We start from the raw sequence: 18106 nt of genomic DNA, 5'->3' as shown, positions 1-18106 counted from the left end.
GGGCATGGTGGGCGGGGGCCTGTAGTCCCAGCTACTCGGGAGGCTGAGGCAGGAGAATTGCTTGAACCTGGGAGGCAGAGGTTGCAGTAAGCCGAGATCACGCCACTGCACTCCACCCTGGGTGACGGAGCGAGACTCCATCTCAAGAAAACAAAAAAACACAAATACATGGAATCTAAACAGCTTGGTCCTCTGATTGACTTTGGAATAAACACAAAATTGAGGCAGAAATAAAAAAAGAATTATTTAAAACAAATGAACATAGAGACACAATATACCAAAACTTCTGGTATACAGCAAAGGGAATGTTGATACCACTAACTGCCTACATCAAGAAAACAGAAAAATCTCAAGTTAACAACTAATTGTTGGACCTAAAGGAACAGAAAAAACAGAACACACTAAACCCAGAGCTAGCAGAAGAAAAATAGCCAAGATCAGAGGAGAATGAGACCAAAAAATAAAGGTCAGCGAAACAAAAAGTTGGTTCTTTGAAAGGATAAACAAGATTGGTAGACTACTCGCTAGATTAAGAAAAAAAAGGGCTGGGCGCAGTGGCTCATACCTGTAATCCCAGCACTTTGGGAGGCTGAGGCAGGCGGATCACAAGGTCAGGAGTTCAAGACTAGCCTGGCCAATATGGTGAAACCCTGTCTCTACTAAAAATAGAAAATCAGCTGGGCGTGGTGGCACATGCCTGTAATCCCAGCTACTAGGGAGACTGAGGCAGGAGAACTGCTTGAACCCGGAAGGCGGAGGTTGCAGTGCCACTGCACTCCAGCCTGAGCAACAGAGTGAAACTCCATAAAAAAAAAAGAAAAAGAAAAAAAAAAGAGAATATCCAAATAAGCACAAATTAAAAATGACAGAGGTGAGATTACAGCTGATAGCACAAAAATAGAAAAGATCCTCAGAGATTACTGCAAATATCTGTATGCACACACAGTAGAAAATCTAGAGGAAATGGATAAATCCCTGGAAACACACAGCTTCCCAAGGTTGAACCAGGAAGAAATTGAAATCCTGAACAGGCTAATAATGAATTACAAAATTGAGTCAATAATAAAAATCTACCAACAAAAAAAAAGCCCTGGAGCAGGTGAATTCACATCCAAATTCTACCAGACATAACAAAGAAGAGCTGGTACCAATCTTACTGAAACTATTCCAAAAAATTGAGGAGGCAGGATTCCTCCCTAATTCATTCTGTGAAACCAGTATCATCCTGATACCAAAATCTGGCAAGGATACAATGAAAAAGGAAAATAACAAGCCAGTATCTCTGAACATAGACACAAAAATCTTTATCAAATAACTAGCCAACTGAATTCAGCAGCATATCAAAAAGATAATTCATCATGCTCAAGAGAGCTTTATTCCTGGGATGCAAGGATGGTTCAATATACACAAATCCGTATATGTGATTCGCCACATAAACAGAATTGAAAACAAAAACTGTATCATCTCAATAGATGTGGAAAAAAGTCTTTGATTAAAATCCAGTATCTCAACATGATAAAAACTCTCAACAAACTAGGCAATAACAGAATATACCTCTAAATAATAAGAGCCATCTATGACAAACCCATAGCCGACATCATACTGAAGGGCAAAAGTTGAAAGTGTTCCCCCTAACACGGAAGAAGACGAGTATGCCTACTCTCACCACTCCTATTCAACATAGTACTAAAAGTCGTAGCCAGAGCAGTCAGGCAAGAGAAAGAATAAAGGTCATCCAAATAGGAAAAGAGGAAATCAGGTTATCTGTTTGTTGATGATATGATTCTATGCTTAGAAAACCCTAAAAGTCCCTCCAAAAGACTCTCAGACTTGATAAACAACTTCGGTAAAATTTCAGGATTCAGAATCAGCATCTGAAATCAGTAGCATTCCTATATACCAGTAACATTCAAGCTGCGAACCAAATCAAGAATACAATCCCATTTACAATAGCAAAAAAAATAAAATACCGAGGAATACATTTATCTGAGGAGGTGAAAGATCTCTAGAAGGAGAACTATAAGACACTGATGAAAGAAATCAGAGATGACACTGACCGGGCGCGGTGGCTCAAGCCTGTAATCCCAGCACTTTGGGAGGCCGAGACGGGTGGATCACGAGGTCAGGAGATCGAGACCATCCTGGTCTACACGGTGAGACCCCGTCTCTACTAAAAAATACAAAAAACTAGCCGGGCGAGATGGCGGGCGCCTGTAGTCCCAGCTACTCGGGAGGCTGAGGGAGCTTGCAGTGAGCCGAGATCGCACCACTGCACTCCAGCCTGGGCGACAGAGCGAGACTCCGTCTCAAAAAAAAAAAAAAGAAATCAGAGATGACACAAACAAGTAGAAAAACGTCCCATGCTCATGGATTGGAAGAATCAGTATCATTTAAATGGCTATACTGCCCAAACAATCTACAGATTCAGTGTAATTCCTATCAAATTACCTGTGTCATTTTTCATGAAATTAGAAAAAAAGTTATAAAATTCATGTGGAAACACAAAAGAACCAAATAGCCAAAACAATCCTAAGCCAAAAGAACAAAGTCTTAGGCATCACGTTACCTGACTTCAAGGTAATATACTGCAAACGTTGTAGGTAATGAAAACAGCATCGAACTGTTACAAAAACAGACACATAGATCAAAGGAACAAAATAGAGAACCTGGGAATAAAGCCATACACCTACAACTAACAGATCTTTTGACAAAGTCAACAAAAATAAACAATGAGGAAAGGACACCCTATTCAACAAATAGTGCTGAGAAAACTGGCTAGCCATATGCAGAAGAATGAAACTGGACCCCTACCTCCCACCTTATACAAAAATTAAGATGGATTAAAAACTTAAATCTAATACCTCAAAGGATGCAAATCATAGAAGAAAAACTCCTCTGGACATTGGCCTGGGCAAAGAATTTATGACTAAGACCTCGAAGGCAAATGCAACAAAAACAAATATTGGCAAATGGGACTTAATTAAACTAAAGAGCTTCTGCACAGCAAAAGAAACAACAGAGTGAACAGACAATCTACAGAATGGGGGAAAATATTTGCAAACTATGCAACTGACAAAGGACAAATATCTATAAGAAACTCAAATAAGAAACAACCCCATTAAAAAGTGAGCAAAGGACATGAATAGACACTTCTGGCTGCCAGCAAATATGAAAAAATGCTCAACATCACTAATCATCAGAGAAATGCAAGTTACAGCCACAATGAGATACCATCTCACACCAGTCAGAATGACTGTTAAGTCAAAATATAACACATGTCATCAAGGATATGGAGAAAAGAGAACACGTATACATTGTTGGTAGGAATGTAAATGAGTTCAACCCCTATGGAAAACAGTATGAAGATTTCTCAAAGAACTAAAAATGGAAATACCATTCCACCCAGCAATCCCACTACTGAATATGTACCCAAAGGAAAAGAAATCATTTGTCAAAAGGACACCTTCCCTGCACTCATATGTTTATTGCAACACTATTCACAATAGCAAAGTCATGGAATCAACCTATGTACCCCTCGGTGGTGAGTTGGATTAAAGAAAATATGGCACATGTATACCATGGAATACTACACATCCATAAAAAAGAACAAAATTATGTCCTTTGCAGCAACATGGATGCAGCTGGAGACTGTTATCCTCAGTGAATTAATACAGAAACAGAAAAATACTACACATTCTTTGTTAGTACATGGGAGCTAAACAGTGTATACACATGGCCATAAAGCCGGAAACAGGAGACACTGAGGACTCTGAAAGGGGTATGGGATATAAGGTTTGAAAAACTATCTATTGGGTACTATTTGGTGGTACCCAAATATTTGGGTGATGCCTAAATGCCAGCATTACACAATTTACCCATTTAACAAACCTGCACATGTATCTTCTGAATCTAAAATAAAATATACATGTACTTGAACTTAACTCACCCCCAAAATGAAAACAACCCAGATGTTCCTCAGCTGATGTGTGGACAAACAACGTGTAGCCATTCGTGAATTATGAAGTATATCTCAATAAAGCTGTTAATAAAAAAATAAGGACAATAGTACCTCAGGTATGGAGGGCTACTTCCTTAACATTATATACACACACACTTAGTCCTAAAGCCAATTTCTTAATGGGGAAACCCCAGTGGTATTTCTACTAAGATCAGTAACAGGACAAGAATGCCCATGATTTTCACTCTTATTCAATGTTATATTAGATATATTAGCCAGGTAATTAGACAAGAAAAGATCAATTAGAGGCATGAGCATTGGTAAAGAAGAGATAAACTATCTCTATTGCAGTTAACATGATAGTATACTTGGAAAACCCTAGAGAATCACTGATAAATGAATTCAGACAACAAAACATTTCAATAAAGTAGCAGGATATAAAGTTAATATGCAGAAATCAAAAGCCTTTGTATACACAAACACAACCATTGGAAGACATATTGTATTGGTAGTGAAAATCCCATTTAAAATAGCATCAAAGAAGATTAAATACTTAGGAATAAACAAGAAATGTGCAAAAACTGTATGAATAAAACGTTAAAACACTTCTGAAATTTGCAAATTTGAACAAATGGAACAATATTCCTTGTTCTTGGATAGGATGACTTAATATTATTAGGATATCAGTTTTTTGTAGATTACTTTGCAAATTTAACATAATCGTCTTGTAAATACCAAAATGCTTTTATAATCACGTTAGACAAATTGATGCTACTATTCATATGGTTAAAAGAATCATATAAGAATAGCCAGGAAAACACTGAAAAAGTGAAACTGTTAATACAAGGGAGAGACAAACCTTACCAGACAGCTAAACATGTATGTTTTAGTTCTTTCTGCTGAGAAGAAGGCCTAGAAGTAGTGACACCCCAGTACCAGGAAGTATATCTAACATCAAGACCTTGGTTACTCCGTGGCTCCTGCCTGTAATCCCAGCACTTTCGGAGGCCAAGGTGGGCAGATCACCTGAGGTCAGGAGTTTGAAACCAGCCTGGCCAACATGGCAAAACCCCGTCTCCACTAAAAATACAAAAATTAGCCGGGCTGGTGGTGCATGCCTGTAATCTCAGCTACTTGGGAGGATGAGACAGGAGAATCACTTGAACCCAGGTTGCAATGAGCCGAGATCAGGCCATTGTACTCTAGCTTGGGCAACAGAGCGAGACTCCATCTCACAAAAAAAATAAAATAAAATAAAATAAAAAGACTGCTTTTTAAGTATCATTCTTCAACAAAAGAAATAAGGTGTCCTTGGAAACAAGATTGAGTGTAGGGTTAGAGCAGGCTGAACACAAGATGAGCCCAAAAGTAAAGAAATGCTCACAAAATGATGGGAGCATGTCAAAGGATGCATGAGGCAACTTAAAGGAGCTCCCAGTGGCCACGTAATGTGAGCAAAAAGTACGCAATGATAGTAATGAATTCTATCCAGCAGAATAAAATAAATAAATATATGACCATACTGAAGTAAAACAAGTAATTGGGTGAATAAATTGGGAAAGCTCTTGTAGGATAATTCCATTTAACAAACTGTAAGTAGAGGGAATCATGAAAATAGAAGAATCATTTGGCAAACAACACAGAAATGATTGTCGCAAGCACAAATGCTAAATTAATGGGCAAAAGTATGAGAAACAGAAGAGTTTCATAGTCTCAAATGATCTCTCCACACGTTTAATTACAAAAGAAAAAATTATAACTTTGCAGTGGAGATGCTTGGCAGACACCACCTTAACCAAGTAATCAAAGTTAATGTCTCCAATAATAAGACGTTGGCGTCACATACATCCTGATGTGACACCCTGAGAAGGGCACAACCTTTGTGATATTTTTGCCAAAAATGCATGACCTTACTCTAATGATGAAACATGAAACCTAATTGAGAGACATTTTACAAAATATTTGTCGAGTACACTTCAAAAACATCAAGGTCATTTAAGATAATAAGACTGATTGGAGGAGACTGAGGAGGCCTGATAATGAAATACAACGTGAAGTGTCAGCCTTGTGAAGATAGATGAAACTGTCAAAAGTACTTTGTTGTAAAAACAAGCAATAATAAGAAACTTAGAATGTTTACACTTCTGGAATGCTTTGGAGACAGAAATCAGAGGGTTGCTTGAAAGTAAGAGTTTTGCTGGGGTTAGATAGTTGTGACCATATGGATTTTTAATAGTGTATAAGTCCCATTACAGATTTCCAGAAAAATCATTTAATGATACCTGGTGTGTCTACAAATAGGTAAATCTGTTATGGTACCAAATCCTGTGCCCTGTTTCAAAGAGAGGATTTGACTGTAAAATTTAAGGGTGTGTTGGAAATTACTAAAAAGCAAACAAAACAAAAAAATATAGATGAGTCAAATGGACAGAATGTGCCAAGGAGAGCAGAGCAATTGCTCAAGAGCAGGAAATGGATTTGTCTCACTGCTGTTGCGGGTGACTTTCCAAACACTTTAGGGCAAGAGCCATATCTGTGTGTCTTTTCTCTGCAGCTTTTGAACTTTATGCTGAGAGAAGTTCTTGAGTACTGTGCTATTTACTAACTTGTTATAAGAATTGAGTTTGAAATGCTGTGCACACATGGTCTTCACATTACATGCAGGTGCCCAGCTTGACCCTCCAGCTCTTTTAGAAAAAAAGGACCTATGACCATGCTGGCTAACACGGTGAAACCCCATCTCTACTAAAAATACAAAAAATTAGCCGGGCATGGTGGGCGGGGGCCTGTAGTCCCAGCTACTCTGAAGGCTGAGGCAGGAGAATGGTGTGAACCCAGAAGGCGGAGCTTGCAGTGAGCCAAGATCTCGTCGCTGCACTCCTGCCTAGGCGAGCGAGACTCCATCTCAAAAAAAAAAAGTCCCCACAAAAACGTTTTTATACTTATTTTTTCAACATTTGAATTTTGGAGACATGATAGAAAACTGTGGACTTGAGATTGATGAAATCCGAGTTTTATTTCTGTCTCTGCTACTAGTTATACTATTGAGCCATTGCCAAATAATGTGACTTTCTCCGCTTTGATTTCTGTCTTTCATGAAATATGAGAGGGTATATTTCTGGGATGATGAAAAAATCAAATGAGATAGAAAATAGTGACCGGATGCAGTGGCTCACACCTGTAATCCCAGCACTTTGGGAGGCCAAGGCAGGTGGATCACTTGAAGTCAGGAGTTCGAGACCAGCCTGGCCAACATGGTGAAACCCTCTCTCTACTAAAAATACAAAAATTAGCTGGGCATGGTGATGCATGCCTGTAATCCCAGCTACTCAGGAGGCTAAGGTGAGAGAATTGCTTGAACCCAGTAGGCGGAGGTTGCTGTGAGCCAAATGCCACTGCACTCCAGCCTGGGCAACAGAGCAAAACTCTGTCAAAAAAGAAAAAAAAAAAAGGAAGAAGAAGAAGGAAAGATCTATGATATCTACAGAGTACCTTACAAATGAAAAGAAAATGGTGATATGTTACTGCTTTTTCTCTAATTAGAAGAGGATTGCATAGTGAAAATGTTATATGGATGAAGCATGAAACAGCTGTTGGCACATTAAACCATCTTTTTATAGTATAGTTATTACAAAATTCTGTAAGGAAGAAGCTTGAGGATAGTTATCATATCATAGTGAGTTGAGACCTGACTCAGCCCTTTAACAAGTTAGCTTTTTTGCAAGGTTGAAAGCAGATAGTGAGGTTCAGGAGCCTATTTATTTACTAAAATTGTTATCCATCCTGGAGAAACTTTGCTAAAGTATTCGTTCATTCTGGTGGAAGGATGAAATGTAGACTATTAAAGCAATTTAAGTTGTCTCCTGCTGCAACGTTGTGAGGTTTTAGGAAGAATGGCTTAAGTGAATGGGTATTGAATTTAATTTTCCTGATACTATGATAATAAAAAATATTTTTAGTCCAGTTGTTTGTCCTTTGGCTATTAACCAACAAGGTGATTAAGTCAGACTTTATGCAATTCAGATGATGTCCTTTGGAACCACTTCATGTGGTTTCAGCTAACTAATTTCATTTCTTGGAGGTGGATGATGCTGGCAGTTTCCCCCTTAATTTTGCATAAAAGGTATATAGTTCCTTAATTACAGACAAATTTCAAAAAGATGAGAGGATAAATCTTTGAGGAAATCACTTTCTTCTCTTTATTCAGATGCCATGAGGGGTTTTTTAAGTTGCTTGGCAGCTTTCTAAATGAGCATTCACTTGTCTGTTTTTAAAACATTCCCTCTTTTTCTGGCCTGAAAAATATGCAAACATGAATTCACTTTGTTTTATCTGTCTCGTGTGTGTGTATATATGTGTGTGTGTAACTACATATTTCCTAGAGAATTCTATTTGTGTCTTTTTTCTTTCTTTTTCTTTTTTTTTTGTTTGAGCCAGAGTTGTGCTCTTGTTGCTCAGGCTAGAGTGCAATGCACAGTCTTGGCTCATTGCAACCTCTGCCTCCTGGGTTCAAGTGATTCTCCTGCCTCACCCTCCCGAGTAGCTGGGATTACAGGTACCTGCCACCAGACCCAGCTAATATTTGTATTTTTAGCAGAGAGTGGGGGTTTCACCATGTTGGCCAGGCTAGTCTCGAACTCCTGACCTCAGGTGATCCACCCGCCTCAGCTGCCCAAAGTGCTGGGATTACAGATGTGAGCCACTGCGCCCAGCTGAGAATTCTATTTTAATGAAATTATTTTATATAGTTTCCCAGCCAACACTAGTCCATGATATTTTAAGGCAATAAAATTTATTTCTTACATTGTAATTTATTCTAATGCTACACTAAAGAAATTGTTAACAGGAAATTAGGTGATCTAAATGGGATCTAAAGAAACAGACTTACAAAAATACTCTAAACAGCAATGGTAAACAACTATGGTGCTGAAATTTATTTCCTTCCTAGTTCAAAACCATTTCAGAAACTGCAAGAGTGACCTTTATTTCCTTCTCTGTAGCACACACGACTATAATTTCCCATGACTATTTATGGTCTGGACAGCCCTTCTCTAACTTCCTTTTTTTTTTTTTTTTTTTTAATGTCAACGGAATACGTGTTTCTTTAATGGAAAATGTTCTATTTTGGGGAAGCTGCTTTTCCTCAGATAAGTAATGGAGTTGGTGTTTGTGTGTTGAAGGGGTTGTATGAGATTGAAGAGTTTTAAATTAGTAGACTGAGAGCTTGGAGTGACAATCCTGGTGAGGACTCCTAATAGCCTTTTTTTTTCATATCCAAGATTAAAAATAACTGTGCCTGGTATTTTGTATTGTTTTTAAGGATGATTTTCTTCTTCTTTTTTTTTTTAACAGATGGCAGAATAGTCCTGAATTGAATGGTGAAAGTTTCAAACCAAAGTGATTGAAGTGAGGGAATAGTGTGGCTCATCAACAGGGTTGATCTGGGGGCCAGGGAGAGGCATGGGAGATTTGACCCTTCTAACTCTTGTAGGCAAGTCCTATGTACTGAGCACTGTCTCTTTCCCACCTGCTGCAGCTGCACAGTTGGACATTCGTCATGAATCAGGAGGGTCATCTCTGACTCCTGAGTGTGACACAGTCCATCCCTTTGGAGTGATTTGGAACCTGATCACAATAAGGATTTGTTGCCATTCCCCAGCTTTGCAATGTGCATTTAACTACGTTGCACAATCACCATGAAAGATTTTTTATTTATTGTTTTTGACAATTTTAGTTATCTTAGTTATAAAACCATTCTTTATGTTTTATCCACTTTTCACTCTAGCATCTGGAAACTGTGGCAGCACGTATATTGTTTGTTTTATTGTGAAATTTAAGTACAATATAAATACAGAAAAGTGGCCAGATCATAAATGTAGCACTTGATGCATCATCTCAAAGTGAACACACTTGTGTAACCAGCACCTGGACTAAGAAACAGAACATTACAATATTCCAAAGGTTACACGCCCTCTCCTGGATACTGCCTCCTTTCCCTCCCTTCCTAAGAACATTACAGTATTTGAAACGTTACACGCCCTCTCCTGGATACTGCCTCCTTTCCCTCCCCACCTAAGAGTTACTGCCATCCTGACTTCTGTTACTACAGAGTAATTTTGCCTAACTTTGAACTTTATGTAGTTATGGGATCATATAGTGGGTCTCCTCTTTTATCCGGCTTCTTTTGGTCATTATGTATTTGTAAGATTCATCCTGTTGATACATACTGTTTTAGTTCTTTATTCTCATTGCTACATCGTATTATGTTGTTTTAAGACAGAGCAAATTATCTCCTGCACTTGTGAAAGTCAGTAAAATGTGCATTGGACCTTATACTGAAGAGGACTCAAGTCACTATGTGATTTAGTTGTATTGTGATCTAATACCTGTTTTATTACTATAAGAACCATTTATTATTTATTTATTCACCTAATTTTTATAGAGGCAGGATCTTACTTTGTTGCCCAGGCTGGTCTCAAACTCCTGGCATCCTCCTGCTTTAGCAAGAACTTTTGATTACAAAATAGGAAATTGTTTTTCTCTTCCTTAAGTCAGAATATTAACTTTACCATATCACTTTCTCTTCCACTGCCCGCCAACTATAGAAATAATTGCCTTCCTCTTAACTTTGTGCTTCCATAAAACTTGGTTGTATCTCTGTATTTAATACATATAGATAGCTATTGTGTTCATCATAGTTAATGGATCACAGATACAAATACTTGCTAATTGAACTCGTTGAAGCCAGGGCTTGTCTTTTCAATTCATGTTTCTAATCCCAGCTTCTAATATGCCTGGTATCAAAGCTTCTAGGTTTCTTGAGGGGTTTTGTGACTTTTCAATGGCGTTTTGTTACATTTTGTCATTGTAGCCTGAGATTCCTGAACGCATCTGCGAACAAACTGGAAAGCCTTCCTCCAGCCACACTTTCTGAAGAGACAAACAGTATCTTACAAGAGTTGTATTTGACAAATAACAGCCTCACAGATAAATGTGTGCCCTTGTTAACGGGACACCCCCATTTGAAGATCCTTCACATGGCCTATAACCGACTTCAGAGTTTTCCAGCAAGGTAAAGAAGAATCGTAAAGCTGTGTTCTGAATTGCATTTCTCAAAGTGTATTCATAGAAAGATGAAAGCTGAAATATTTATTTCCCAGGTGATACCAAGTTTGTTTCCTTGTTCCTGCTCCATTCACAGTTTCCTTTATATAAGCTGTGATGACATTTCCCTGAAGAGAAGTAGATTGGTTTTCCTCATATGTGTCCAAAGACTTAATCACAAGAATGTTCTTAAGATTTTGAAATAAAATGTGTTGTTTAGCAGGTATGTTTTTTCTTTTACTTCTTTTTAACCAGTCAGAATAATTTTTTAAAAAACCATTATCCTAGAGCCAGGTGTGGCGGTGCGTGCCTGTAGTCCCAGCTACTCGGGAGACTGAGGTGGGAGGGTCACTTGAGCTCAAGAATTCGAGACTAGCCTGGGCAACATAGTGACAATCTATCTATTAAAAAATAAAGTAAATAATAAAGTTTCCAAAACATTAACCTAATAGAGTATGTGGGAATTAGGATGTAAACCAGGAACCTGAAAATCCTTCATTATCTACCAACTTTTATATTCATACTTCTGATGTACAGAGCAGTGGTAGACTCTACTACCATAGAAACTGTAACATTGCAAATTATGGCCCAAAAGAGTCCATTTTTAATTTGTTTTTACTTCAATTTCTAATTTTTGGGGAGCGGTGACATTATATCTAGCTTCAAGTGAATCTACGTGCTGAGCCTGCCATGAGGATTTACCCTGTTTCCATTTCATTGGCTTTTATCCATCTAACAAGTTAGGGCTTGGAACACACACCCACACATCTAAGAAGCAAACACTAACCCTTCTGGTATTCTGCTTGGTAACTGTAACTCAGCACTGGGGCCAGACCAAAACACTATCATAGCCTCCCTCTGCTGCCTTCAGGGCTACCACTCTATTCAAGCCCTTGCTAAGAAGGAAGGCCCATGTATATGTTAACTTAAAGTATTGCTCCGTTTTTGGTGTAATGAAATACTTACTTTCCTCCTCGTTTGACATTAATGATTAAAATATTTTATGCTGACTTCCATCTACTTTTACTTCACTATGGAATGGGGAAATGATATTTTTGGAAAAAACCATGATAATCACATAACAGCAACCTATCTGAAAGGCCTCATTGTCTTCTTTCGGATGATGAATGTCTAAACCCTGCAGAGGAAAGGATCATCAGCTCTAATTCTGAGGATATACCCCCAGTGACCCATGCCAGGTGTAATCACCCACCCTAAGTGCAGAGAAACTTTTAACACACCTTGTAAAAAATCCATCTAGGAATGAATTCTGTCTCCCTGTGGTTGTGATGTGGCTCAGTAGCTCCCCTGCAAACCAGAGCACCTTAAGAGCTGGGTCTGTGACCTTGCTGTCTCCCTCAGCCTCACATTTCACACAAGGCCCACGCTTAAATGGTTGCTGAATTAAAGAACGTGACCACCATCTAGTCATTTTGTCTTCACATCTTTTGCCACCTTCTTTTTATGTTGCGAGTTGGAAAATTCTTTAACTTTTTCTTCTGGGGCCCTGTTTTCTGTGCTTTTAATTCTTTTTCGTGCACCATTACCCATTAGTTTCAAGGCACAGGACTGGCATCTGCTTCTGGTGAGTCTTCAGGAAGCTTACAATCATGGCAGAAGGTGAAGGGGAGCCATTGTGTCACATAGGGAGAGAGGGGGCAAAGGAGATGCCAGGGTCTTATGTGAATGCACAGCATGTGAATTCACTTATTACCATGGGAAGGGCATCAAACCATTCATGTGGTGTCTGCTCCCATGACCTGAACACCCCCTTCTGGGCCCCACCTCTAACATTGGGAATCACATTTCTTTTTTCTTTTTTTTTTTTTTTTTTTTTGAGACAGAGTCTCGCTCTGTCGCCTAGGCTGGAGTGCAGTGGCGCGATCTCGGCTCACTGCAAGCTCCGCCTCCCGGGTTCATGCCATTCTCCTGCCTCAGCCTTCTGAGTAGCTGGGACTACAGGTGCCCGCCACCTCGCCCGGCTAGTTTTTTGTATTTTTTAGTAGAGACGGGGTTTCACCGTGTTAGCCAGGATAGTCTCCATCTCCTGACCTCGTGATCCGCCCGCCTCGGCCTCCCAAAGTGCTGGGATTACAGGAGTGAGCCACCGCGCCCGGCCTGGGAATCACATTTCAACATGAGATTTGGAGGGGACAAATAATCCAAACTATATCACTATATTTCTTTCAAAATATGACAGCATATTTAAATAATATTCTTAGAAATTCAGGCTATCATAGATGGATTACTTCATAGTCTGTGTACATATTGTTTGTAGTATATTCTGATGCCACACTGGATGTATATGATATTAAAAAGTCTGACTTCATAAGATAAAAACTTGGTTTTTACTATATTTTAGGCATATATTTATTTTCAAGATAAACAAGATAATCTTTATATTTGAAATATGACAGAAAAATAATACAGTGTTTTTTTGTTAAATTGTTTAAAAGTGTATTGTGACAAATGAAACTATAACAGGTAGAAATGATACCAAAAAATGTAAACTATTATTCAGCTTATGAGTCTGAGTGACACTAATGGGGAATCCTGTGCTTCTTGGAGTGGAAAGAGGGTCAACAAAGTGCCAGATACTATTACAGTGATTGCAGAGGTGGAGATGTTGTTTTTTCTTTCAAATGTATAAAGAATGTAAGAAACCCTGATTCTGGAATTTTTCTTTAGTTATTGTAATTATTGATGAAGATTATAGATGGGGAAGATTGAACAATAAAAGACATTCTTAAATGGAAGTATTAAATTAATTACATTAGAACATATTATTAAGATAAGGTTGGAGAGATTGCTTCTTGGTAGATGTTTAGCAACAATTGAGAGAAATGTCTTTTGGCCCTGGTGTGAATTTGCGCTCTGCCAGAAGTTGAAGAGGTGATCCAAATGGGCTTTTAACACACCCCTTGCTCCTTACCACCACTTTGTATTCATCAGTGATGTCAGAGGAATTGGGGGAGTGGAGGTTGAAGAAAAAGCTTATCTTAATATGAACTATAGACCTGTTCTCTACCTCCACCTTGAGTTTTCGGTGCCACTACAAAGAAGTCATACTCTCTGAGCTCTTTTAAGGCAGTTATATTGGATTAATGCTGGCTTTTGACCCATTTCAATAGTGTTTTCATTAGTGTTCAGACCAAGCTATACAGTAACGTGATTATTGCCAGGGTAACTTAATTTCCACACAGACTTTTAGAAGGAAAAGGGCACCCATTTTCCTTCTTGTTGACAATTTGAAGAGTTGAATAGTTTTTGTTCTGTAGTGGGAAAGGAGGTGTTAAAATATTTCAGTACTCCAAAATGATAGTGAAAAAATGGTCTTGTTTGTAGAAATGACTGTTACAAATGAATCCTTAAAGTCATAGCAGTTTAATTCATCCTTTGATTCTCATCATATACTATTTTCTTTTAAATTGCTTTATTTTCTCTTTTTTTAGTAAAATGGCGAAACTGGAGGAACTTGAAGAAATTGATCTCAGTGGGAATAAGCTGAAAGCCATCCCAACAACAATCATGAATTGCAGGCGCGTGCACACCGTGATTGCTCACTCCAACTGCATCGAGGTCTTTCCCGAAGTTATGCAGCTCCCAGAGATCAAGGTATATGGTTTCATTTCATAAACTCTGGCTTTCAGGTTGGCAAAGAGAGTTGACTTGCTAATTCATCAACTCAGGACATTTGCATCTTTGTTGGATTTATTCAGAATGGAGGCCCCCATTAGCCCTTACTTCCTCCTTTCTAACCAATGGGCTACACTGTTGAGTTAGCAGAGTTAAAAAAAACAAAGCAAAACACTGGAGCATGTTTTGGGACAATTGGATTTCTAGGCTCAGTCTCTAACTTACAGTGTGATATGAGGCTACCCACATAGCCACCCTGTACTTCTTTATCTGTTAATAGTTGTTGCAGTCATTTCCAGGGTGGTTATGAGGCTCAAAGGATGAGGCTGGTATAACCGCAGTTTGAAAAAGTTAACAGTACCACTACACATCCCTCCCCACCAACTCACCTAGTTAAATAGCACACCCCACCACAGTAGCCCACTAGTGGTAATTCCCTATATAGACAAAGCATCATTGCTGTCACCAAACATTGATTTCAACTGAATGAAATTGGCAGATCAGATATTATTGTCATTTGATAGGTAAGGACACTGAGGTGCTGAAAAGTGAAGAGATCTATGTAAATTAAGACAGCAGATTGGTAGCAGAGGTAGTCTGCAAGTCCTGACTGCTGAGTTGAGGTAGACTCATGGGATGAAACCAGTTCACTAGAATGAAAGCCATGTAACAACCATGTGTTCCTATTTTGTTTCTTTTTTGGCAGGGAAATGGTACAAAAGTAAAAAGTTCTTTATATACAATGTAGTTTTTCATTTGTATCTTAGCATTTCTAGTTATTGATTTTATGCTTAATGAAAAATAATTTGGTGGTTACAGACTTGGAGCATATTCTAATCTCCTAACAGGGAACAATTTGTGAGTAGTCCAATTTAGCCATTCTTCACTTTCCAGGCACTTGCTGATACAAACCTTGTGTTTCAGATTAAGAAAGCGAATAGACATTTGAAGACATTTTAAATGGCTTGCATAACTTTTTTTTTTCTTTTTTTTGAGATGGGGTTTCACCCTTTTTGCCTAGGCTGGAGTGCAATGGTGCAATATTGGCTCACTGCAACCTCTGTGTTCCGGGTTCAAGCGATTCTCTCGCCACAGCCTTCCGAGTAGCTGGGATTACAGGTGCGCGCCACCATGCCCAGCTAATTTTTGTATTTTTTTGTAGAGACAGAGTTTCACCATGTTGGCCAGGCTGGTCTTGAACTCCTGACCTCAGATGATCCACCCGCCTCGGCCTCCCAAAGTGCTGGGATCACAAGCGTGAGCCACCACGCCCTGCCGGCTTGCATAACTTTTTATCCCAACAGTTTTTACACGTTTATATGGTTGAGATGTATACAAGCTATTGTGTGTGTATGTGTATGTGTGTTTGTGTGTGTGCATGCATGTGTATGTGTGCTTTAAGCCATGAAATGTTTTACCTTGGGCTTTAAGAACACTATCTCATATATCACAGTGGCATTTTAAGATGTTTGTTATGAATTTCCAGAATCTGGCCCAGCGCGCTGGCTCACACCAGTAATCCCAGCACTTTGGGAGGCCGAGGCGGGCGAATCACGAGGTCAGGAGATTGAGACCATCCTGGCTAACAAGGTGAAAACCCGTCTCTACTAAAAATATAAAAAATTACCCGGGTTTGGTGACTCGCACCTGTATTCCTAGCTACTCAGGAGACTGAGGCAGGAGAATGGCATGAACCCGGGAGGCGGAGTTGCAGTGAGCCGAGATCGCACCACTGCGCTCCAGCCTGGGCAACAGAGCGAGACTCCATCTCAAAAAACAAACAACAACAAAAAGATGTCCAGAATTTTTACTTTCTGTGTAGTAACTTTCACATTCAGGAAAAGCAGTGCTCTGAAGGGAGATAGACCTCCAGTTGGATCCCAGCTGAAAATTCACAGCTCTCTTTCCTCATATGTTAAATAAAGAAGAGAATTGGTACTTTCTTTATAGTATTGTTGTGAAGATGAAATGAAATAATACATGTAAAGCATTTGAAATAGGAGTGTCACATAGGAAGAACTCCCTAAATGTTAGCCATTATTAATCAACACATGCCCTCAATGTGGTTCATCTGTAATGTTGATTATATAGAGCAACTATTTTGGCTGAAGCTCAACAAAATTGAAGAAATTTATTACTTAGGCAAATTGTTTATTTGCCTTCAGCACAGGAAAGATGTTGTCAGCTAGACCTTCCAGGGGTTCCTCAGCTGCCCATTACTTGGCATAATGGCTGTGCAGTGCCATCTTTCACCGGGGGTAGTTAAACTGGTCTCTATGTGTGGTGCAGGTGAAATTCCAGCACAAGAGAAAGTGAGAGGCTCAAAATTAAACCTCCTATTTGCTCATCTTAGTGTCTGTACATGTCTTTTAATGTTATAAACTCGTAAATGTAGATTTAGATTCTTGTTCTGGGGTTTTTTGTTTGTTTAAATATCTGGTTTAACATATAAATAGAGGCCAGGTTTAGTGGCTTACGCCTATAATCCCAGCACTTTGCAAGGCTGAGGCAGGTGGATCACGAGGTCAGGAGTTTGAGACCAGCCTGGCCAACGTGGTGAAACCCCGTCTCTACTAAAAATACAAAAATAAGTCGGACACCTGTAATCCCAGCTACCCAGGAAGCTGAGGCAGGAGAATCACTTGAACCCGGGAGGCAGAGGTTGCAATGATCCGAGATTGCACCACTGCACTCCAGCCTGGGCAACAAGAGCAAAACTCCGTCTCAAAAAAATAAATAAATAAAATATAAACAGAAATTTAGGCCAAGCATGGCAGCTTGCACCAATAATCCCACCACTTTGGGAGACCGAGGCAGGCGGATCACCTGAGGTCAGGCTTTCAATACCAGCCTGGCCAACATGGTGAAACACCGTCTCTACTAAAAATACAAAAATTAGCCGGGTGTGGTGGCACGTTCCTGTAGTCCCAGCTACTCGGGAGGCTGAGGCAGGAGAATCACTTGAACCTGAGCGTGGGAGGCTACAGTGAGCCGAGATCACACCAGTACACTCCAGCCTGGGTGACAGAGTGAGACTTCATCTCAAAAAAAGAAAGAAATTTAAATGCTTTTAGATCTTAACTAGATTTTGCAAAATACAAATTTTGCTGTATGAAAACTAATCCTCTCCTAGACTCTTGCTTGGATTCCTGGATTACAGAATCAGTACCTTTGTTGCTGTTGAATTCCTTCCCCTGTTGTCTTCTCTCTGTACCCTGCTTTACAACTCCTTTTCAATTTTACTTCCCATATTTTTAAATGGTTTCCATTTTTTGCTCTTTGATTGATTTTCCCCCCAGCTATTACACCTTAGCATTTTTCTTATGTTAACAATATCCATTCTTTCAGATTGAGCTCTTCCATTACCAGTAGATACAAGTTTTGTTCGGGTTTTTTGGGGGAGCTGAG

General features: G+C 39.2%; 1 protein-coding gene across 1 annotated transcript in view; it reads left to right on the top strand.

The window, feature by feature from the left end:
• PHLPP1 (PH domain and leucine rich repeat protein phosphatase 1) overlaps positions 1-18106 on the top strand; it is a 264871-nt gene that overhangs the window by 215827 nt on the left and 30938 nt on the right. The window contains exons 11-12 of the mRNA XM_011953596.1: positions 10830-11030; positions 14515-14677. Of these exons, the coding sequence (XP_011808986.1) occupies positions 10830-11030; positions 14515-14677 (364 nt within the window). The remainder of the gene's footprint in view (positions 1-10829; positions 11031-14514; positions 14678-18106) is intronic.

Source organism: Colobus angolensis, unplaced genomic scaffold, assembly GCF_000951035.1.
Source record: "Colobus angolensis palliatus isolate OR3802 unplaced genomic scaffold, Cang.pa_1.0 Scaffold369, whole genome shotgun sequence".
In the NCBI taxonomy this organism is placed as follows: domain Eukaryota; kingdom Metazoa; phylum Chordata; class Mammalia; order Primates; family Cercopithecidae; genus Colobus; species Colobus angolensis.
Note: the sequence above shows the minus strand (reverse complement) of the source record. Positions and strands in the feature narration are given on the sequence as shown.